General features: G+C 45.3%; 2 protein-coding genes across 15 annotated transcripts in view; one reads left to right on the top strand and one right to left on the bottom strand.

The window, feature by feature from the left end:
* The window catches only part of TRAF3IP2 (TRAF3 interacting protein 2), a 48044-nt gene extending 34264 nt beyond the window's left edge, over positions 1-13780 (top strand). Inside the window, exons 7-10 of the mRNA XM_019029833.3 lie at positions 4952-5020; positions 6124-6240; positions 9665-9739; positions 13169-13780. Of these exons, the coding sequence (XP_018885378.1) occupies positions 4952-5020; positions 6124-6240; positions 9665-9739; positions 13169-13315 (408 nt within the window). The 3' untranslated portion in view covers positions 13316-13780. The remainder of the gene's footprint in view (positions 1-4951; positions 5021-6123; positions 6241-9664; positions 9740-13168) is intronic.
* The window catches only part of LOC109027360 (spidroin-1-like), a 119877-nt gene that overhangs the window by 29730 nt on the left and 66398 nt on the right, over positions 1-23749 (bottom strand). For 4 of the 14 annotated variants that reach the window (XM_063707202.1, XM_055391524.2, XM_055391527.2 and 1 more), the window contains one exon: positions 15279-21219. The exons of the other annotated variants lie outside the window; for them this stretch is intronic. The gene's annotated coding sequence lies outside the window, so the exon portion shown is untranslated. Of the gene's footprint in view, positions 1-15278; positions 21220-23749 lie in introns of those variants that run through there. 14 annotated transcript variants of the gene reach the window in all.

Below are 23749 nucleotides of genomic sequence, written 5' to 3'. Positions count from 1 at the left end.
GGAAGCTGCAGGCTTCACCATGGTCATCTGCTTATTTAAGAAGGACCTTTTGTTCTGCACTGGGTTATGAGGTTTGAAGTAGAATCCTGCAGCCTGAATCCCCCATTGCACACAGCTGCCATTTTCATACCTTGACGCAGTGATGCTTCTGGATGGGTGATACTGGCCAGGTTTGGGGCTGGTCTAATCCAGTTCCAGGGGAGGCTGACCTCACCCAGCCCTGCAAGCCCACTGTGATCTTGGCTCCAGAAATCTCAGGAAACACACACTGCCCCTGTCCCCCTGCAGTCCCTTGACACAGTACAGCTTAAAGACATGTAAATTTTTCTCTATGATAAATAAAGTACCACATGATGCTACTCAGGGGACTGGCTTTCCTCAAACACTGAGATAACTTCTTTTCCTTTCCAGAGCCCTCTTCTAGGCCTTTTCTAGTGAATTCTAGAGAGTGGTGAAAAATTAAGGGAAATATCTATGAATATAAATGTCTATGGGTAAAGAGGGATACTTAGTAACTAAATATCAATTTTAAAAGTTATTTAGTATTGTTTAACAGGAGTTTTTATTTGAAGCTTTCTTTATTCTATAAGATAATTTTTTTTTTTTTTTTTTGAGACAGAGTCTAGAACTGTTGCCTGGGCTGGTGTGAAGTGGCGTGATCTTGGCTCACTGCAACCTCTGCCTCCCAGGTTCAGCCTCTCAAGTAGCTAGGATTACAGTGCCCACCACCATGCCCAGCTAATTTTTTTGTGTGTGTGTATTTTTAGTAGAGATGGGGTTTCACTATGTTGGCCAGGCTGGTCTCGAACTCCTGACCTCATGATCTGCCAACCTCGGCCTCCCAAAGTGCTGGGATTACAGGTGTGAGCCACTGCACTCGGCCAACACAATTTTCTAAAAAATGAAAATGAAAGTTCTTTTTTAAAAAATGCATACAACTTATACAATCCAACTCCATAATTATATAGAGACTAATATTTCCCTTTCTCATTTCTGGTATAAGAAAGCACTATAGCAGCCAGGCGTGGTGGCTCATGCCTGTAATCCTAGCACTTTGGGAGGCCAAGGCAGACAAATTGCCTGAGCTCAGGAGTTTGGGACGAGCCTAGGCAACATGGGGAAACCCCATCACGACTAAAATACAAACTATGGCCAGGCGCAGTGGCTCACACCTGTAATACTAGCACTCTGTAAGGCTGAGGCGGGCAGATCATCTGAGGTCAGGAGTTCAAGACCAGCCTGGACAACATAGTGAAACCCTATCTCTACAAAAAATACAAAAAAATTAGCCGAGTGTGGTGGCACATTTCTGTAGTCCCAGCTACTTGGGAGGCTGAGGCAGGAGAATTGCTTGAACCCTGGCGGTGAAGGTTGCAGTGAGCCGAGATCTCGCCACTGCACTCCAGCCTGGGTGACAGAGCAAGGCTCTGTCTCAAAAAAAAAAAAAAAAAAAAAAAAAAAGTTGGCATGGTGGTGTGCACCTGTAGTCCCAGCTACTTGGGAGGCTGAGGCACAAGAATTGCTTGAACCTGGGAGGTGGAAGTTGCAGTGAGCCGGCATCACACCACTGCACTCCAATCCAGCCTGGGCAACAGAGCAAGACTCTGTCTCCAAAAAAAAGAAAAAAAGAAAGCACTGCGGCAACTGTGACATAAAATCAAATTACACTGGGTGTGGTGGTGCGTGCCTGTAGTCCCAGCTACTTGGGAGGCAGAGGTGGGAGGATCACTTGAGCCCAGGAGTTGGAGGCCAGCCTGGGCAATATAACAAGACCAGGTCTGTAATATAAATAAATACTAAGACATAAGGCCAGCATTTCAGAAAAGATCTTACTTTTTGTCATTTCCAAAGACACATACTGATAGCCCCTGGAGGAGAGCTTAGGTTTTGTTTATCTTCACAACCAGGGGCCACTTAGGCAGAATTTAAATCTGTCCCTGACCCTCATCTCTATGAAGACTTGTGGTAGAAATCACAGAGCCCGGTCCTGGACAGCTAAGTTATTATTGAAACATCTAGATCCCCTTAGTGGAATGAAACACTTAATGAGTAATTTAAGGAGAGTGTAATAAAGGGCCTGTTACAAAGCTTTGGGTAGGTTTTAGAGAGTCCAATTTTATTGGGGATAGTGCAGTATTCTGGCACTAGCAAAAGCAGGGAGTTGTTACTGCCCCTAGGTCTAAAGAGTCAAAGAAGGAATTCTTACTGGAAGATGAAGAGGATGGCTATATTAGTTTGCTAGGATTCCTATAAAGTACTACAGATTGGGTGGCTTAAGCGTAGAAATTTATTTTCTCACAGTTCTGGAGTCTGGAAGTCCAAGATCAAGGTTTCAGCAGGGTTCATTTCATCCTGAGGCTGTCTTCTCCTTCTGTCCTCACATGGTCTCTCCTCTGTGTGGACACGTCTGTGTTCTAATCTCGTCTTCTATGGACACTAGTTCTATTGGATTAGGGCCCATACATATCACCTCTTTTTATCCTAATTACTTCTTTAAAGGTCCTATCTCCAAATACAGTCACATTCTGAGGTACTGGGAGATAGGGCTTCAACATAGGAATTTTGGGAACACAATTCAGCCCATAATAGTAGCTGTGTGGAGGAATGATCATAACAGGAGCTATGGACTTTGGGAGAGACTTGGAGAAACAAATGGAAGATATCCAGCTCATTGCACCACCCAGGATGTCCACTACAGTAGCTGGGAATAATTTAGAGTGCTTGGATAATAACAATAATCACTATTTTTTATTTATTTATTTTTTTTTGAGACGGGGTCTTGCTCTGTTGCCCAGGCTAGGGTGCAGTGGCACGATCTCGGCTCACTGCAACCTCTGCCTCCCAGGCTCAAGCAATTCTCCTGCCTCAGCCTCCTGAGTAACTGGGATTACAGGCACCTGCCACCAAGCTCAGCTAATTTTTTTTTGTATTTTTAGTAGAGACGGGTTTTCACCATGTTTGCCGGGCTGGTCTCACACTCCTAACCTCAAGTGATCTGCCCCCCTCAGCCTCCCAAAGTGCTGGGATTACAGGCGTGAGCCACCACACCCGGCCAATTATCACCATTTATTGAGTGCTTATTTCCTGCCTGGCATTATGATAGGCCTTTTCCATGTTAACTCATTTTAGTTCTCACAACCACCGTAGGAAGTCAGTTTATTAACTACATATTACAAGTGAAGATAAGATTTAGAGAGTTTTAGTAACATTTCCAAAGTCATGCAGGTGGGAACAGGCAAAGCCAAGACAGAACCCAAGCTGTCTGTTTCTTCTCAACCCTGACACTATATTGCTTCTCTCCCATATAATAGCAATGGATTAGTGACACAGTCACAGAAAGCTACAAAAGCGTTCTCAAGAGTAGTCGTTGGCCATCACACATTTGAAAACAGGAGTCATCTAAACCAAAATAACAGCCATTCCATTTTTCATGTAAAGACACATATTCTGAACTCTGTACTCTATGTATGTGATAGTTCGGTATACACAGGGCACGGTCTCTTTCCGTAGGAGGCTTAGTTAGCATCAGGTTGAAGAGACACAGCAGACATAAATGAAACATGTCCTGAATAAAAGAATGTTATCATATGTGTTAATTGTCCAGTATCATTAGTGGTCACAATGGGGTAGAGTTAGGTGAAGTGAGGAAGAGGAGGAGATTGGCATGTGGGAAGGATTCACAGAGCAGGGGGGCTTGTGCTGTGCCTTTAGGGTACAGGGGACTCCAATGTGGGGAGTAAAGTAGACAGGATATGTGAGGAAAAGAGAGGCGAGGCTGGATCATGGATGGCTGGATCATGGATGGCATGGATGGCTGGATCATGGATGGCAAGGCTGGATCATGGATGGATCATGGATGGCTTTTCAAGTGATCTGCCTGCCACGGCCTCCCAAGTGCTGGGATTACAGGCATGAGCCATCGTGCCTGGCCTGGAATGACATTTAGGACAAGTAATCTGGGAGCAGTGCAGCTGAATCACATAACCCCTCCCCAGGGACACTCCCCCTGAGTCACCCATTCCAGTATATAATCCCTCTTCCCATCAAGAGCATCTTGTAAACACACACGTGCACGTACACACACACACACACACACACACACTCTCAAGAGCATCTTGTAAACACACACGTGCACGTACACACACACACACACACACACACACACACACACACACACACACACACACACACACACACACACACACACACACACACACTGCAGTATAAGCCTGAGCCCAAGAAGGGCCTTATTTGGTTTCTTATAAAATAAAAAATAACTGATCTTTCTCCTTTTAAAATATCCCTTCAAAAACTTGAACGCTGATAGTAAATATCAGTCTTTTCAAGGCCTAAGAGTTCTACTTCTGACTTTCATCATAAACCTCTTCCCTACCATTTCAGTAATTGTTTTTGTGACTGTTTCTTGGCTCTGCTCCAAGTTTCATACAATCCTTTTGAAACATATAGATTGAAACTGTACATAATACCATAATAATGACCTCACTAATGCAGGTAAAGCACCACAATTGTATCTCAGTTACTTGTATGCCACACATCCATTAAAATGTTCCAGAATTATGTTTGCCTTTCAAATGTCTAAATTACAGATATATAATGTGTGTATATTGCTGGCTTATATCCAACTTAGTGGTATACCGTGTCCCTCAGATTTTTAAAAACCTGATTATTGTGTAGCCATAGATATATTTTGATGTGTATCACAATATCCTAATTATGGACATAATATTAACTACTTAAATGCCTACTAATGTTGAAATAGGGAATATTTTCAGAAAATTATATTTTGTTTTTTAGACCTATGTGCTCCTTCTTGCAAAAAGCATTAGTTAAGTTTTGGAGCTTTAAATGTATATAGTAGTGTGTTTTCTTCTGCTCTGCATCTTGAGAGAACCTCTCATTAAGGGCCAACTCCCACATCTTTTTTTTGCAGATTGACATATTTGAGGATAGAATCCGAGGCATTGATATCATTAAATGGATGGAGCGCTACCTTAGGGATGTAAGTACATTCCAAAAACCAGAGTTTGTTTTCTGGTGAGAAAGACAATGAGCTTATGAAGTTGTTTTATTAAAGAAACCCTGGCCTACCCACCTAAGTCTGAAGCTGAGAAAGCCCCAACAAAGCCTCCCTTGTTGGAAGCCGTGCAAAGACTTGGAAAGGAAGGATGGAGTCACCCTCTTGGACATGCACAGGCAGGAAATAACGGTCAAACCAGACACAGGTGGTTGATAACAATCAGAGGAAACAATCTTTTGACGAGAATAGGAAAGAAGGAAATGAAGGCGGAGAGTGGGGAGAGAGCAGCAGAATTCAATTTAATCTGAGGCCACCCCAAGTGTTTTGTAGAATTGGGCTGAAGAGGTTTCCTAGGCAGCCTCGCAGGCTGCACAGCACACCACCCCCGAGGTGCCCACGTGCAGCCCCGTGATTTGTTCTCCACTGACAGAATCTATACCGGCCACTGGGACACGTTGTGCTTTAACAAGACCGAAATTGATTGCTGCCAGCGTGTCCGTGTCGGCTGCTTCTTTTGGAGGGAGTCAGTGGGGGACGGGAGTCTCAGCAGGCTGGGGTGTTGCACTTTTCCTTTTGTCTGCAGCCTGATGTTTGCTTTGTGCTGAAGGGTCTGTTCCTACTGACTGTGCTAATGTGTACACACAGAAGACAGGGCAGTCAAGAGTGCAGTGACTGGCAGCTCAGAACCAGCTGGAGGGAGGGAGGGTGCTTCTTACTGTTGGTGTTGCGGTGCCTTTTTGCCACGACACAGACTCACTCAGTGATTCGGGCTTTCATTAGAGGTTTATTAGTGATGGTTGTGGAAAATGGTAGGCAAAAGCACATCTATTTGAGAGAGCCCCTCTCTGAGCCATTTGCTCTGCATGTTCAAGGTGGGGCTGGGCTGGAGACAGAAGGGAGAAGCAGAGATAAGAGTCTGCCTGAGGGGGGGCCAGTGCTTCTCTTTCTATGGAGAATGAGCCTGGCCCTCCACCCCGTGTGTCAGAGAATGCCCACAGTCCTGCTGGCCAGATTCCAGCCTGCCTTCACCAAATGGACCACACTTTACACTTCCATAAACATGCCTTTCTCCCTCTCATTAACAGAAGACCGTGATGATAATCGTAGCAATCAGCCCCAAATACAAACAGGATGTGGAAGGCGCAGAGTCGCAGCTGGACGAGGATGAGCATGGCTTACATACTAAGTACATTCATCGAATGGTGAGTGGGGAGGGGATCACAACACCTCACTGTCCCCTGGGGATGGATACCTTGTCCAGGGAAGTCCCATTCTTCCCCGGAGACCAACTGAAGGCAGCATGATGCTGGGTGAACAGCTCCAGGCCTGCCATGTCAGGAGAGGAGCTGTTGGTTCTGACTCCATCTACCGTAGGGACTGTGGGCAAGTCCCTGCACCTCTGGGACTCAGTTGTTCCTATCAGTTGCAAGGGGAGAGCAATCTGTCATCTCTAGGATCCAAGGTTCTGGAAAGACATGCTCTGCTGGCTTGGCTGTTTACCAGCAACTATGAAGTCCTAGGAGGCAGGAGACGGGGCGGTGAGGAGGGCTGGCCTCTGCAGCTGTATCATGTTCCGTACCCTACCTTTTCAGAAAGGCAGGTGGCGTAGTGAAAGGGACACCTGCTGTTGCATCATGTGGGCCTGGTTAAAGTTGGCTTCCTCATGTACAGGCTGTGTGACCGTGGCCCCACTGCTTAAACTCTTTGTGCCTCAATGTCCCTACTCACAAAATGGGTCACTAATACTTACAGGGTTGTCGTGAAGATGAAATGAAATAATGTTTTCAAAATATCTGGTGCATATCAGATGCTCAAACAAGGGAAGGGAGTGTTCTTAGCTCATGACAGGTGGGGAACTATGGGGCCTGGTTATATTGAAATCAGTGGGAGACATTTAGGATATTAAACTTGTCCAGCATGGGATAAAACTAGAACATTCTGGCCGAAACAATCACCCAGCTTTGGAACTGGCTGTTTTATGGGCTACGAATCCTCCTCCTCCCCGTGATTATAGAGATGCTGTGAGACAGTTTCTGCTTGACTAGGATGCGGTGCTACACTTGTGACTTTCAGGCTGTCCTGTGGAGTTCCCAATGGGTGTCCATATGTGCTGGAGGAGGGGCTGGGTCTGCGCCTCCCACCCCCACCTCAGCCAGAGCTGGTCTGTACTTCTCAGGCTTGTTTGTTGACCAAGGATTCTGAGATTTAAAAAGGCTTGGAAAATCACTGGACTAGAACTGATAAGCTCCATTTCAGCTCTAACACTTCATGAGGGGGAAGGCACCTGGAATGGGCATAGAGTGTCACTAAGATGGGAAGATGGGGAGGACACAGTCAGGCTGTCTCGGGGCACACAGCTTTACCTCAGGGGAAGCAGATGTAGGTCCCAGGTCTGTCCTGTGGGTCAGCAGTGTGGGAAAGTAGGAGGGTGGGTATTCCCCATCTGAGTCTTCATGGTCTCTGTCTCCCTTTCCACCAAGTGCAGACCACTCACGTGAGCTCACAACCAAACCGAAGGAAGAGCCGAGGCAAAGTGATGAGGTTAAAAAGTGAGGCCAGGGAGTCAGGAGATAAGGCTCCCTCCTCTTCTGGTCTCAACCAGTCTCACAGCCCTTGTACAGTGCCCCGGAAAGGTATCATTTCTGGGAGCAAACTGCCTGAAAAGGTCATGGCTGGCTTGGGGTGCTGCCGGCCCTTGGTTGTCTGATGCATGTCTGCATGGCCTCAGAGCACCCGATGTCCTGTCTGCATCTCTAGGAACCTGCCAGTCCCAGAAGCTGACAGCTGGTGCGTGGGAAGGGCTCGAGGCCTCAGCCAGTTCCTAAGGAAACCTGTCTAGCTCTGTGGGTGTGTGGTGTAGCCAGGCAGTAATACACAGCTTGGCCTCAGAGCTTGTCTGACTGTACCAACTGGAACCAAACTGTCGCCAAACTTGCTTTCTTGGGCCACAATGTCTTGGGCCCTTACTCATCATAGAAGGGGTCGAAGAGGTCAGACACAGAGTGCCTTCCTGACTGCCTGGCTGACTTCCTGCACCCCTCTAGGCAACAGAAAACCCTGGAACAATAAGAACTTGGCCATGACAGAGGTAGTGCAGAGGTACTGATGAGTAACTGCATCATACAGTGAATTAGTTTACAGAAACTCAGTATCTGGAAGGGTGAGAGAAAATAAAAATGCACTGCTGCTGGCTGGCCCCTCCACAGGCTGGGCAGCCTAGTGCACAAGCCAAACTTCACAGTATACGGAGTCCTAGAAGTCGAACAAAACTCAGTGCTTCACTTTTCACTTATGCACCCCATCCCCTTCCTTTCATGTGTACTCGGTGCTGGTGTGGTGGGTGCTTCTAGCTGCACAGTACTTGGGTCATTTTAAAATATGTTCTTGGTGTTATCTTATGGTTTTTAGAGAGAGGTGGTTCCGAAAAAACACCTTGTGGAGGATTTGTGTGTGTTGTGTGATCGTGTGTGTGCATGTGTGATCGTGTGTGTGCATGTGTGTGTGCGTATGCGACTATGTGAGAGTGTGTGTTTATGAGGGGTTTCTATGGTGATTTTGATAACCAGCTATCACCACTGTCACTTTCTTCTCTGTTCTGTTATTTCCATGCACAATGAAAACTTCTCAGTTATAAAAATGAATTGGAAGATGAAATGGTTGGAAACACATAATTCCTCGTCTCCTCATCAGATGACTGAAAGCTTTGTGCTGGTCACAGGATTTGGAAGACTCTAACTCCCCTCCTATTGAAAATTCTGATTTTTGAGAGAGTTCTTGGTAGCTAAATCTTCTTGGGCTACCGCAGTGTCAGAGCATATTGGAACTGGTGTGAGGAACCTAAAGCCTGGCAGATGGAGCTCTTCGCAATTGACATCCCCTCTCTGCCAAGCCCATCTTGTGCTCTAGTCACAGTGCATTAGTAGCTGGTCCCAACCACATCAACACACTTTCACACCTCCAGACATTTGCTCATGCTGTTGCCTCTGCCTCTATTTTCCCTACTTGACCAAAATCTTTTCTTTCGGTGCCCTAATGAACCCTCTTTTGTAATTGTCCTTCCAATCTCTGATGTAGAATGGATGGCCCCCATTCTGGGCTTCCAGAGCAATTGTTAATACTTTTCACCCGGCACTCTGGTTGGTAATTTCCCTTTCTGCCTGCTCACTAGACTGCTGGCTTTGTGAAGATAGGGACTGTATCTGTGGTGTTCTGCTAAGCTGGCTCTCCTGATTTGTAGCACTTACCTATTTCCATGGTATAAATACTCTCCAATACCATCGCCAATTTCAAGCTATCAGTGTGAAGTCACTGAACACAGAATTAGGAAGAGATGCACACAACCAGCTTTTGTGAGCTGCTGCAAGCCAGTTCCAGCATACCCTGGAAGGTCTCCTAATCCTTAAAACCCAAAGTCTGACATAGAATGTGACTTCTAATAGGCCTCCAATAAACGACTGATGAGTGAATGGAATAGATGTGTAATGGGGAGGCCTTAAAATGTTAAGTGTGTGGCACTCAAGTATGGAAATCAGAATAAAAATGCCATGTGGATGTGCATGATTATGGGTACCATTAACTCCTCATCCTCATTCCTGAAATTAAACCTTCACATTTGTTTGGTTTCAGATGCAGATTGAGTTCATAAAACAAGGAAGCATGAATTTCAGATTCATCCCTGTGCTCTTCCCAAATGCTAAGAAGGTAAACAAACAAAGAAACAAAATCCTCATAATTCAATCTTTGGTTTGCTTTGCCATCTGGGATTTTAAGTGGAAAACCTTGTCCATTCTTTTTTTCTTTCTTTTCTTTTTTTTTTTTTTTTTTTTTTTGAGATGGAGTCTCGCTGTGTTGCCCAGCCTGGAGTGCAATGGCGTGACCTTGGCTCACTGCAACCTCCGCCTCCTGGGTTCAAGTGATTCTCCTGCTTCAGCTTCCCAAGTAGCTGGGATTACAGGTCCCTGCCACCACACCTGGCTAATTTTTTTTATTTTTAGTAGAGATGGGGTTTCACCATGTTGGCCAGGCTGGTCTTGAACTCCTGACCTCAGGTGATCTGCCTGCCTCAGCCTCCCAAAGTGCTGGGATTACAGATATGAACCACCGTGTCTGTCATCAATTCTTTATCAATCCTTAGAGATAACAATGTTACCAGAAAGATCAACAAGTTGTACCACTCAGTTCAGCAGTATGAATCAGGAGGGTTTTAAAGCTATCTGATAGGATCACTGCTGTCCTAATTGTTCAAAGAACCGTTGCACACAAAGATGTAGTTTCTGTTTTAACTCAAGAGAGAAAAAGAGAAGGTTCATGTGATACTTCTTATCTCTTGTACATAAAAGTCAAGATGTGTATCGTTTTTGCTGGCTGTTCCAGGGAGGCATTTCATTGCACATAGTTCAGCTCTCAAAGCTAAAGATTACAGGAATTAAATCTATAGTTACCAGAGTGAACTTTGCCGTGATTCATATGAGGCTTTTCACACCAGAAGGGTCTGCCAGCAAGTTTGGAGAATGGGGGCAAAACCACCTGAGGCCACATTCCATGCTTGGCAAAGGGAAGGCAGTGGTGGAGTAAACATGTTGAGAATCAGACCACAGCACCCTAAACTCAGGCCCTGTTTCACCCTGGAGGGATCCTCAGATGTCAAGACTGCACTGAGACCCCTGCCCTGGATGAGGGAGGCTCCAGTTTATGGGAACGGGACACCTCAGGCTGTATGGTGCACAGCCTGTGCAATGGCACACCTTTCTATCCTCCCTGCACTGCCTTTGCCCAGGGTCTCACTGCTGTCACTTACTGATGAGTCTCCTTACTGGTCTCATCTCCACTTTGACCTTGTGCTAGCCATCCTCTCCTCTGCCATCAAAGACGAACATCCAAAATGTAGGTCTGATCTGTTTCTTGGTAGCTTAAAAATTTTGTGCTGTTTTCCCATTGACTACAAGATCATATCCACCTTTCTTAGCACGATCTATGAGGCCTCTCAGAAGAGGACTGACTCCCCTTGTGTAGTTTTCTCTCATCACCCTCTGTAGATGCTGTGTGCTCTGGTCACCCTGGACCATTTCAGCATGCCCTCACACATGCTGTGTTCTTTTGTCTCTGTGCCTTTGCCTTTTCTGTTCCATCTGCTTGCAATGCCCTTCCCTAACTTGCCTGCCTAGTGAACTCTTACTTACCCTTATATCACCCAACCTCTCTAGCCTCCCCGACACCTCTTTTGCTTGTTTGTTTTGAGACGGAGTCTTGCTCTGTCATCAGGCTGGAGTGTAGTGGTGTGATCTCGGCTCACTGCAACCTCCACCTCCAGGGTTCAAGCGACTCTCCTGCCTCAGCCTCCCGACTATCTGGGACTACAGGCATGTGCCACTATGCCCAGCTAATTTTTGTATTTTTAGTGGAGATGGGGTTTCACCATGTTGGCCAGGATGGTCTTGTTCTCTTGACCTCGTGATCCACCTGCCTGGGCCTCCCAAAGTGTTTTTTTTTTTTTTTTTTTTTTTGAGACAGGGTCTTGCTCTGTTGCCCAGGCTGGAGTGCAGTGGTGCAATCTCAGCTCACTGCAACCTCCACCTCCCAGGTTCAAGCAATTCTCCTGCCTCAGCCTCCCAAGTAGCTGGGGTTATAGGTGCTCGCCACCACGCCCAGCTAATTTTTGTATGTTTAGTAGAGACAGGGTTTCACCATGTTGGCCAGGCTGGTCTTGAACTCCTGACCTCAGGTAATCCACTCTCCTCAGCCTCCCCAGTGCTGGGATTACAGGCGTGAGCCACTGCGCCCTGCCCTGACACCTCTTTACCTCCATGCTGATATATTTCATTGTCCCTTTCTTAAGGGTGCTTAATTCTAGCACCTTGGGTCAATGGTATGTGTTTGGGTTGAGGGTACTGGGAATAATTGTTGAGAATTATTGGAGCATGGCGATATACAAAATAGACCAAATTTTCATTGGTTTTGTTATTATTTTTACATCTCCTTCAGACAATGCCCGTATTACCTGAGCCCAGCACAGGCCGCTCTCACCACCTGTCCCCTTGGTACACCATTGACTAGAAAATCATTTGTTGACATTTTGCTTTCATCCTAAGATTTGAAGTCCTCAAGGCAGTCCCTGCGTCCTTTTCATTTGGGCATCCTCAGTACTCAGTATGATGCCTGCCATGCAGCAGGTGCTGCTTCTAAGCACAATACCTAGAGAAGTCCTGTCCTATAGTCCCTAGGAGTTAGACTCAAAAGCAAAGGCCTTATGGTGGCCTACAGGGCACTATCCGATACAGCCCCTTCTACTTCCAGACCTCTGCACCTACTCACTCTGCTCTACTCACAGTGGCCTTGTTGCTTGTGAACAGACCCAACACACTCCCTCCACAGGGCCTTCACACTGACTCTCCTATCTGCCTGGACCCAGACAACCACAGAGCTTGCTTCTTCCACTCTTTTAGGTCTTTGCTCATTTTCTCAGTGAGACCTCTCCTAAGCACCCTATTTAAAACTGCAAATCTTTCACCCTTGCCCCAGCACTCCCTGTCCCCTTTCTTGTTTAATTCTTCTCCACAGCATACATCACTGTTGAACACACTATCCATTTACTTATTATCTGCCTCTCCCCACCAGAACATCCACTCCATGAGGGCAGTCTGACACTGCATCCCCAGGATCCCTGGCTAACAGTTTCTGCCTCTGCCTGATCACTGAGGTCTGATGGGCTCCTACTGCAGGCCAGACCTGGGGCAGGAGTGAAAGGGTAATGAATTGATTTAAGCCTACAGCCCTGGCATACTTCTTCTGAAGTCACAGGGGAATTCACATCACTCTGTGTGACCTCTGTCCTACCCCTTTTATGTGAGGGTGGTGAAAAGCACGTTGAAATGCAAAGGGTAGGTAGCCTGGGAGACTGACAGAAAATGCTGCGCACATGTGGTTTTTATAATGAGATATACAGCTTGTACCCGAAGCCAAGAACATTTCACATGCTAAACCTTTCCAAAAGCAAAACAGCACAACTCCCAGGATAGTTTGGTAGGAAACGCCCATGTAGGGAAAGCCAGAAATGTTTGGGAACTGAGCCTGGGATCTGGCATCCAGGTTTTTCTCTAATGACCTTTGCTCCTGTCATTCTGCCTCCCATAGGAGCATGTGCCCACCTGGCTTCAGAACACTCATGTCTACAGCTGGCCCAAGAATAAAAAAAACATCCTGCTGCGGCTGCTGAGAGAGGAAGAGTATGTGGCTCCTCCACGGGGGCCTCTGCCCACCCTTCAGGTGGTTCCCTTGTGATACCGTTCATCCCCAGATCACTGAGGCCAGGCCATGTTTGGGGCCCTGTTCTGACAGCATTCTAGCTGAGGCTGGTCGGTAGCACTCTTGGCTGGTTTTTTTCTGTTCCTCCCCGAGAGGCCCTCTGGCCCCCAGGAAACCTGTTGTGCAGAGCTCTTCCCCGGAGACCTTCACACACCCTGGCTTTGAAGTGGAGTCTGTGACTGCTCTGCATTCTCTGCTTTTAAAAAACCCATTGCAGGTGCCAGTGTCCCATATGTTCCTCCAGACAGTTTGATGTGTCCATTCTGGGCCTCTCAGTGCTTAGCAAGTAGATAATGTAAGGGATGTGGCAGCAAATGGAAATGACTACAAACACTCTCCTATCAATCACTTCAGGCTACTTTTATGAGTTAGCCAGATGCTTGTGTATCCTCAGACCAAACTGATTCATGTACAAATAATAAAATGTTTACTCTTTTGTAAGATTATGTTTTACTTATCTCAAAGGAGATACATATAATTTATAATGATATGGGCAGTTGCTTCCAGGGACATCAACAAAGCTGCTTAGATATAATATTAGATAAATATAACAGACCACTCTGTATTAATGGATTAAAGCCAGCTAGTTAAACAACCCTTTTTAACCATAATCATGGAAGCTCTATTCTTGCAATAAAGATTTTTAGGCTGGGCGCAGTGGCTCACACCTGTAATCCCAGCACTTTGGGAAGCTAAGGCAGGCAGATCATTTGAGGTCAGGAGTTTGAGACCAGCCTGGCCAACATGGTGAAACCCCATCTCTGCTAAAATTACAAAAAAGTTAGCCAGGCATGGTGGTGCGCACCTGTAATCCCAGCTACTTGGGAGGCTGAGGCAGGAGAATCACTTGAACCCGGGAGGCAGAGGTTGCAGTGAGCCGAGATCATGTCACTGCACTCTAGCTTGGGAGACAGAGTGAGACTCCGTCTCAAAAAACAAACAAACAAATAAAAACACCCATTTTTAACAAAACAACTTTATATAGCATACAGCCATGATTCTAAATAGTATGATTATGGTTCTCAGGATCTGACTACATAGGTAAAAATATTTGCATATGTGTATGAAGTGATGGGGGATGTAGGCTAGAATTGTAGTCTGTGTTCTAATTTTGGTTCTACCACCAATTAGCTGTATGACCTTTAGCAAGTCCTTTAACTTTTCTTAGATTCCAGGGACTCATTTATAAAATGACATGGACAAAAGCATCTCTAATTACTCTAAAAGATTTGAAGTCTAGGACCTAAATTCTAAATACTCTTTTGAGGAGTGACTGAGTTTTCATTTTCATAATTATGTCTCTCAGAGGACAAATTTACATTTTCTTAACAGAGACATTTTCTTCTTCTTTTTTTTTGTTTGAGACAGAGTCTCGCTCTGTCGTCCAGGCTGGAGTGCAGTGCTGCAATCTTGGCTCACTGCAACCTGCGCCTCCTGGGTTCAAGTGATTCTTCTGCCTCAACCTCCCAAGTAGCTAGACCTATAGGCACCTGCCACCATGCCCAGCTAATTTTTGTATTTTTAGTAGAGACAGGGTTTCATATTGGCCAGACTGGTCTCGAACTCCTGACCTTGTGATCCGCCCACCTCGGCCTCCCAAAGTGCTGGGATTACAGGTGTGAGCCACCACACCCAGCCAACATTTTCCTCTTTTAAAAAATATCTTCTCACGCCTGGAATCCCAGCACTTTGGGAGGCTGAGGCAGGCGGATCACGAGGTCAGGAGATCAAGACCATCCTGGCTAACACGGTGAAACTCCATCTCTACTAAAAATACAAAAAAAATAGTCGGGCGTGGTGGCAGGCGCCTGTAGTCCCAGCTACTGGGGAGGCTGAGGCCAGAGAATGGTGTCAACCCGGGAGGCGGAGCTTGCAGTGAGCCGAGATTGTGCCACTGCACTCCAGCCTGGGCAATAGAGTGAGACTCCGTCTCAAAAAAAAAAAAAAAATCTTCAACAATACCCTCAGGTTGATAATTTTGGATATCTATCTGTATCTATATATCTTGTTTACCTGGTCTCCAGAAAAAGAACACATACACATATCCATATATAAAATAAGTATACATGTATCAAATCTACGTAAACTATAAAGGTGGGATGGCTTTAATTATGGCCCAAGCTACTAAGACAATGAAGACTTTTTGGGGCTGAAAGCTACTGCTTCCCTTCTTTATCTACTAGCCTCTTAAACAAGGCTCACTTGTGCTACAAGACAGTCCACCTTTTTTTTTTTTTTTTCTTTTTTTTGAGACAGGGTCTCACTCTTTCCCAGGCTGCAGTACAGTGACACAGTCTCAGCTCACTGCAGCTTTGACCTTGCCGGGCTCAGGTGACCCTTACACTTCAGCCTCCCAAGTAGCAGGGACTATAGGTGTGCACCAACATGCTTGGTTAATTTTTGTATTTTTTGTAGAGGCAGGGTTTTGCCATGTTGTCCAGGCTAGTCTCGAATTCCTGGGCTCAAGTGATTCACCTGCCTTGGCCTCCCAAAGTGCTAGGATTACAGATGGGGGCCACCACGCCCAGCCCAGTCCAGCTCTTATATGTCAGCACAGGGAAAGGACAAATACTTGTCAACTATAAATAAGAAACATTGCTAATGCATTGCAAAGAACACTAGTTTCATTTACTTTATAACTTAGATGTCTATTGGGTGAGACGAATGTCTTTGTTCTTTAAAAAATAGGAAAAGAGAAGAAAAACTAGCATAACATAAGTACTCATTTGTAAGACTTTCTGACATGTAACATTAGTTCCGTAGTTTTGAGACCTGGTAGAACTGACTTTCATATTTGGATAACCTGGAAAACACCCAAACACAAACTTCAAGTCTTCTTTCTCTTTTTTCATTCTCTTTTTTAGTCTGAGGTGACACCATCATTAAGGATTCGACACACGTTTGTAAATAAAATGACATCAGCAATTACTCTGAAATGTTTCTAGTTTGCAAAGATTTAGCAATGTGATGTTATTAACCCTTCCTCCCTTCAGAGACCTGTCCTAAGCTCTGAACCACTCATTCCTTCCACTCTGCTTACCCCAGGTGGTTGATGAGCAGTGGTCCCTGGTGTTCCACAAAGAGTCATTAAAGTGTTACAGCTGGTAGCACTGGTAGCAAAAAAACAAACCAAAAAGTACACACAGACACACACACATGCACACATACACACACACACGCACTTGGCCAAGTGACGAAAGCTTGGCCCCTGAAATTTCTATGAGATCTGATGACCACCAACATCAAAGCATTTTTTTTTTTTTTTTTGAGACGTAGTCTCGCTCTGTCACCCAGGCTAGAGTGCAGTGGTGCAATCACAGCTCACTGCAACCTCCACCTCCCGGGTTCAAGTGATTCTCCTGCCTCAGCCTCTCGAGTAGCTGTGACTACAGGCACCTGCCACCATGCCCGGCTAATTTTTTGTATTTTTAGTAGAGACGGGGTTTCACCGTGTTAGCCAGGATGGTCTTGATCTCCTGACCTCGTGATCCATCCGCCTCGGCCTCCCAAAGTGCTGGGATTACAGGCATGAGCCACCACGCCCGGCCCATCAAAGGAATTGTAACAACTATTTGAGAGCACTGACAATAAGATTAACACTCAGTTGATTTAGATGTTATGCTGGTCCTCAGGCATTCATCTTTAGATATTTTTGGGGTGGAAGTGGGGTAGGGCTGACTTAGTAAAAATAACCTCTTAGCCCCAAGGCTTTATTCAGACTTACTTACACCGATTTGAGGGGTGGGTTTGTGGAATGCAAGGTTAGGTTCTTATCTAATATTTGATGACTAATTTGGAATTTTAAATGTAGTTTTAAATTTTAGTGACTGGTTTCAAATCTATTTTAACTTCTAGATTGTTCAAAGAGGTCTCAGTACATGGCTACAATCAAAGTATTAGACTAGCTATTTCTCAGCTCAGTGCTCAGAAAAATTATTGCTGTTGATACGTTTTTCTTTGTTTCCTGTTAAATAAATCACCTCTTTAAAGACAGAATTTTTATCAGAGTCATCTCAGCAAGGGATGCAAGTTCTCCATTTTGAACATTCCAGCCTAGTTTCATGATGTTTTGCCAAGAGCATTTTTCTTTACCCCAGCTGCTTCGTCAACTACCTCATCCACTTTGCCAAACACCCCATTGTCACCACCACCTTTGCCAAATGGATTGCAAAGCCCTATGATCATGGGAAATGATCCAGAAAGTCTCTGAAAACACAGGATCTTTCTGTTTCTTCTTAATGAACCAGGAAGAATCAGTGAGACCCACCTCCTAGTGGCAAATGAAAAGAGAAGGAAAGTTACACTGTGGGAAAATACCACAGAGAAGAAATGCCTCTCATCCCAGAGAATTATGCACTATTTTCCAAGAAAAATAGTTCTATTTTAGCCTACTAACCAAATAAACAACAACAACCAAAGGGGGGGAAAAAAGGAAGAAAGAAAGCACGAAAATCAATTAAATTCTCAGATCATTTATTTCTGTTATGGAACTTTCAGTCTAGAAAGAGACCCTAGAAATCATATATCCCTGCAGCTTTGTTTTATACACAAGGAAAGCAGGGCGCAGAGCAGCCGTGGCTTGTCTAAGGTCATCCTAGGACTAGAACCCAGATGTTCTGATTTCCAGACTGCAGACATTTATTTGATGAATCTAGAAAGCTTTCTGGTTTTTCACAGTAGATGTGTTCAACAAATGACCTGGTGTCTCCCTGAAGAGATACTTCCCTCTCCCTGAGGGAAGAAGTACCTCCATCCTCTAGTGACTGGAGGATTAGATGATCATGTTGCAACTTGTTCCGTTAGAAATTCTTTGGGGAATTGATTATTGCTGTGATTATATGAAGTATGACTTTTCTTGAAGTGGCTTGGCATATTTATCTTATACTGCTATTATATGAAACTGAAGCACAATGTAAAAGGTCTTGACACTTGCCTGACACTTACAGACAAAATCTGCTATTAGTCAGATCAACTTATTTATTTATTTATTTAGAGACATGGTCTTGCTCTGCCACCCAGGCTGGAGTGCAGTGGCATGATCACGGCTTACTGAAGCCTCAACCTCCCGGGCTCAAGTGATCCCCCCACCTCAGCCTCCTGAGTAGCTAGGACCAAAGGTGCATGCCACCATGCCCAGTTTATTTTTTAAAAATTTTGGCTGGGCACAGTGGCTCACACCTGTAATCCCAGCACTTTGGGAGGCCAGGGTGGGCAGGTTGCCTGAGGTCAGGAGTTTGAGATCAGTGAAATCCCGTCTCTACTAAAAATACAAAAAAAATTATCTGGGCATGGTGGCACATGCCTGTAATCCCAGCTACTTGGGAGGCTGAGGCAGGGGAATTGCTTGAACCAGGCAGGTGGAGGTTGCAGTGAGCAGAGATCGCACTACTGCACTCCAGCCTGGGCAACAGAGCAGGACTTCGTCTCAAAAAAAAAAAAAAAAATTTTTTTTGTAGAGACCGGGTCTCATTATGTTCAACCCAGGCTTGTCTTGACCCCCTAGCTCAAACAATCCTCCCACCTTGGTTTCCCAAAGTACTAGGATTGCAGGCGTGAGCCACCTCACCTGGCCCAGATCAGTTTCTTTTAGTTGTATCTGGCCAATCTCCAAAACATCAACAATGAAAAAGATTTTTAAATACTGTGATATTCATCTTCCTGTCACCATTCTTTTTTTTTTTTTTTTTTTTTGAGACAGTCTCACCCTATCGCCCAGGCTGGAGTACAATAGTGCCATGATCTCAGCTCACTGCAGCCTCTGCCTCCCATGTTCAAACGATTCTCCTGCCTCAGCCTTCCTAGGAGCTGGGACTACAGGCACCCACCACAAGCCCGGCTAATTTTTGCATTTTTAGTATAGACTGCATTTCACCACATTGGCCAGGCTGGTCTCGAACTCCTAACTCCTGACCTCAAGTGATCTGCCCGCCTCAGCCTCCTGAAGTGCTGGGATTACGGGTATGAGCCACTGTGTCCAGCCCTTCCTATCACAATTCTGATTCCACAAAAATGGCACTTCTTGGAATAATACTTAGCTGTTTGGAACATCCGCATTACCTTTTGGATGTAGACATGAGAAACGTATGGTCATGCTGGCTGGCCTTTTGAGGGAGGCTGCACGAGGCACTTTAGCACACAAAGGAGCCTCGCTCAGTCAACACGGCTGGCATGCTGGGAGGTATTGTGCCCAGGCAGGATAGCATGTTCCTAACTGCATATGACTTCTTCCATTTTCTATTGGAAAATGCTTTAGGATAGGATCACTTTTGGATAGGGTACTTGGTGGCAGGTGGGTGGCTTTTGCAGACCCTGGCAGTCATGTGTTGCCAACTCACTGTGCATTTGCTCCCAAATTCTTAGCCTCAAGCAAGCAGGTGGGATCTGTAAGAGGAACACTCAGTGTACTTTAGTTTTCTACTTAACTTTTCAAAGAATATAGGAGCATGGGTCCAGGTTATAGGTATTGGGTGATTAGGAAGTGATATTTGAGGCTTTGCTAAACAATGAAAGTCTTGGACCAAAGTGTACCTGGGCAGAGGTGACCATGTTCTGGGCCTGCCTGCTTTTTTTCTAGAAACTCTCTTATGGAAGGAGTAACTGCAGCCCCCAGATCTCCCAGGGCTTGTAAACGAAAACCATAAGGGCACACATTTCTTGTCCCTTGCCTGACCTCCCTTTGCTCCCTTCACCAGGAAGGCGCTGATGGAAATCGGCAGCTGGGGAGAGAGGGGAGAGGGAGGGAGCTAGTGCGCGAGAGAACTCATGCCTGATGGATCCCATTAGGCTTAGTGTGCAAAGCAAGTTGAGATGAAGTAGCTGCTCTGGTATGCATCCAAAACTGCTGTTCTATTTTTAGTCCCTCCCGCGTGCTTCTTAGCCTCGCGTTGTATGCGCCTGGGCACCTGGATCAGCAGCAAAACATGGAACTGAGCCACTCATTTGTAAAAGTGGAAGGCAGGAGGCCATTGATGCAGGGCTTGTTTATTGCTGACAGGGAAGAGGGACCTGGAATGTTAATGAGGGTGGCTCTCTGAAGCATGCCTTCATGCTTAGCAAGGAGTTCAAAGGAGAAGGCAGACTCAGTCCTGTGCTGAACAAATGTGAACCGTTGATAGAGGGAAGGAGAAATCAATTATGCTGTCGCAGGCTTCCATGTCATTGTGTTGGAGTTGTTAGAAAAGGTAGGACAAGGACCAGATCCCAAAAGGAAACAAAGCCACATGGCCTTGAAGTATAACGAGTTTGCCATGGCAACTGATGGAAATGAGCCTCCCAGGCACCGAGCAGGTGTGTTATCTTACAGAATAAACATACTTCTCTCACTCCCTGGTTTTTATAATAAAACCTGTGTTTGGATTACTTTCCCCTCCTCTTTGTTACCCAGAGAAGTTGGCTGTTGCTCAATTAGCCCAAGGCTCCGGTGAGGGAAATGTAATCAGTGTTATCAAAAGGGCTGCTTTTGAAAAGGCTGGTGCTAGACTTGGCTGCCAGCCTCATCGTCGAGCAGCAGCTGGGCCGCAGGTACCTGCCTGGCCTTTGCCACCTTCCAGGCGATGCCCTCCACTGCAAACCACTTGTTCTTGCCTTCATTGAGGTGTAACAGTGAGGCCGCGCTCTCACACTGGGCAGTGGTCAAAAGCTGCATTCTTCTCAGGAGACGAGAAACAGGTTTACGTGAGGCTGGGACCAGACCAATTTTCAGCATGCTGTATTGTCTGGGCTATGGGCCAAGGGTTCCTTGAGTTCAGGGATTAACTGATTCTATCTTCCAATCTGTTGTTATCTACAAGGTTCAGTTACTCAGAAACTTGAAGAAAGCTGCTACTTTCCTGAGATTTAAATTCCTCTCAGATGGGTTCTGGGGTGGTAGAGTCTCATGTCTGAAATGTACACAAATGGGGAGATTTTATAAAATCCTCTTGAGTTAAAAAAGTTTACTTTTAATTTTTACGAGGCCAAAATAACAATAAAGTTCAATAGCTATATTTTCATTGCTCTCATTTGTAATTAAAAAGTCCACTTTAGCTTCAAACTGATTTTCAAAATAAGATGCCCGTTCTCCATGGGCTCCTAGAACGCAGATTGTTTCCAAACAAGGCTGTGGTAAAACCAATGACCTGCGGAGAAATTCTCCAGCCAGGGCCAGCCAGCTGAGGGCCGCGCGTCAAGCAGCAGCCTGTGCTTGGCAGCACTAAGGGCCCTTCTCTGCTTCTGCCTGTGTTCCTACTTCCCTCCAACCAGATGCCCGGCACTACCCCCCTTACCCCTTCCATCGAGCCCTAGCCTCCCGATGATGCCTTGGCTGCCCCTTCACACGTCACCTTACCTTTGACCCTAGAAGAAAAAAATGTCTGCCTGAAGAACTAATTCCACCTACGGCATCAGTGGTGAAAAGGGTTTCATGGGATAATCCTCCAAGCCAAAACAGTATCCCAAGGCTTAGGCACTAAACCTCCCCATCCTAACACAACCATCAGACCCTCACCCAGATCACATTTACTCTTACTTTATATACATGGTTCTAACAAGAGCAATTTTCTGTTTTTCTAACGCTTGGTAGGTTAGAAGTTGCCAGTTTAGCAGGACAATAGGGAAGAAGGGTTAGAGGACCAGCATCTTGATGGAAATGACAGCTGACATTTTGACAAGGTGGTTTTGTCATGAAAATATTAATATTTTGAAGCACCCTGAAAAGCACTAGTAAATATTCAGCTTTTAAAAAAATCACTAAGTAATGTTTGTAAAAGCAACCTTACCTCTAATTTTCACCCAGGTCAAATCAAAACAGCCACATTAAAATGTCCAGCTTCATTGGTTCAGATCATGTACTATAGCAATAAACACCCCTCAGAAGTCACTGATAACATCACAGCTTTCACAGCAAGTGACTGGTTTTAAAAACAATATCTTTAATCATCTGGAAAAGGTTACATCATGTTTTCTCTATTTTGTTTAAGAAGGTCATTGTTCATCTCATTTAAAAGATTTCCTTAAGGTGAAGCCATTCGCTCATTCTATTCCTGGATGATACCCCTAATCCAAGCCAGGGCTTGGCTCAGCCTGCCCTACACAGGCCTTGTCTGGCCCTCAGTCCAAAGGAGAAGCTTAAGACTGAGGTCCTCCAGGCACCAAGTAAGGGGAGTATTTAGGGCATTTCATATTGGATCTAATAGGTGGCTGCGGAGTCCACTTCTGATGCTGTAAGGTGAGCTTAACAGGGGCATTCCAAAGTGGTTGAGCAGGTTCTTTCCATATTCAGGTTTTTAAAATTCAAGACTCTAAACTGGTACCATATACTTTGGGTACCAGCATAATGTTATTATTTGAAAAGACACATGAGGCAGAAGTCCCTGACACCACAGTGTGAGCATGGGAGGTCTGGTTCCATCATGCCTAATAAAACTGTCATTCAAAAGCTAATCCAGAAAGGCTGCAAGGTGAGAGTTCAGCAGCACCCACAGCAACTAACACATAGCAACCAGACTCCAACTACTCATTAAATGCCTACTGTGTGCAAGGTAATATGCTTGGCACAAAGATGAGTGGCACACGCTCTTGCTCTCTAATTACTTAAAATCTAGCTGGGGTGATATAACACCAACATGTGAAAAGGCCATTAACAACCCAACGCAGCATACAGTAAATGATAAGGAAGTGCGTCAGCTGGTCCCTCTTCTCCGACCCTCACTGAGCTCACATTGATGCAATTTCAAGGTGAGATCTTTAAAGAAGCAGGGACTGCTGAATTTTCCTAATAAACAAACCTGCTCACTTCCTCCTTCCCACATATACCCTTTAGATTATAATATTCAAAGTCTCCATAAATCACCATGTAAATGCAATCAGAGATGGACACAGAATGTAAAAAGTTGGAAAAGTATGTAAAAGCACCACAGAATGTGCATATTAAACCAACAGATGATAATGCAGCCCACAGGGCATACATCACACCTTTCTAAAGAGCAGCCTAGAACCATGCCTCAAGAAGGGCCAGACAACACTGCAGCAAGTGGAGTGGTAAGGATGTGTGTTTTACATTGCAGCCCGCACATCTGGAAAGGCAGATGTGGCCAGTGTTGGAACCAGCTGTGAGAGAGAAAATGGATTTCTGTACTCTGCTAAGTAGGGTGTGGGAAATGTGTGAAGTTGAGTCCATCAGCTAAGTATACAAATAACTGAGCGAGAAAGCAGAAAATGATAATTTGCTGGAATGGGCAAAGAAACTCTATGAATGAATATTGGCATTGTCCAAGTTCCCCAGACAAAATCTGTTGCAGAAAACACTGCCCAAGCTGAGTCTGTGAGGTGTTTTCACGTTTCTCACTCACACAGTGTAGCTATGGAACCAGACAAAGGTGGGCTTGAACCTCAGTTTACTTATTACAAGTTGGGTGACCTTACGCAAATTAC

The sequence above is a fragment of the Gorilla gorilla genome, chromosome 5 (assembly GCF_029281585.2).
Source record: "Gorilla gorilla gorilla isolate KB3781 chromosome 5, NHGRI_mGorGor1-v2.1_pri, whole genome shotgun sequence".
Classification (NCBI taxonomy): domain Eukaryota; kingdom Metazoa; phylum Chordata; class Mammalia; order Primates; family Hominidae; genus Gorilla; species Gorilla gorilla.
The sequence above is the reverse complement of the archived record's forward strand: the minus strand, read 5'-3'. Positions and strand labels throughout refer to the sequence as shown.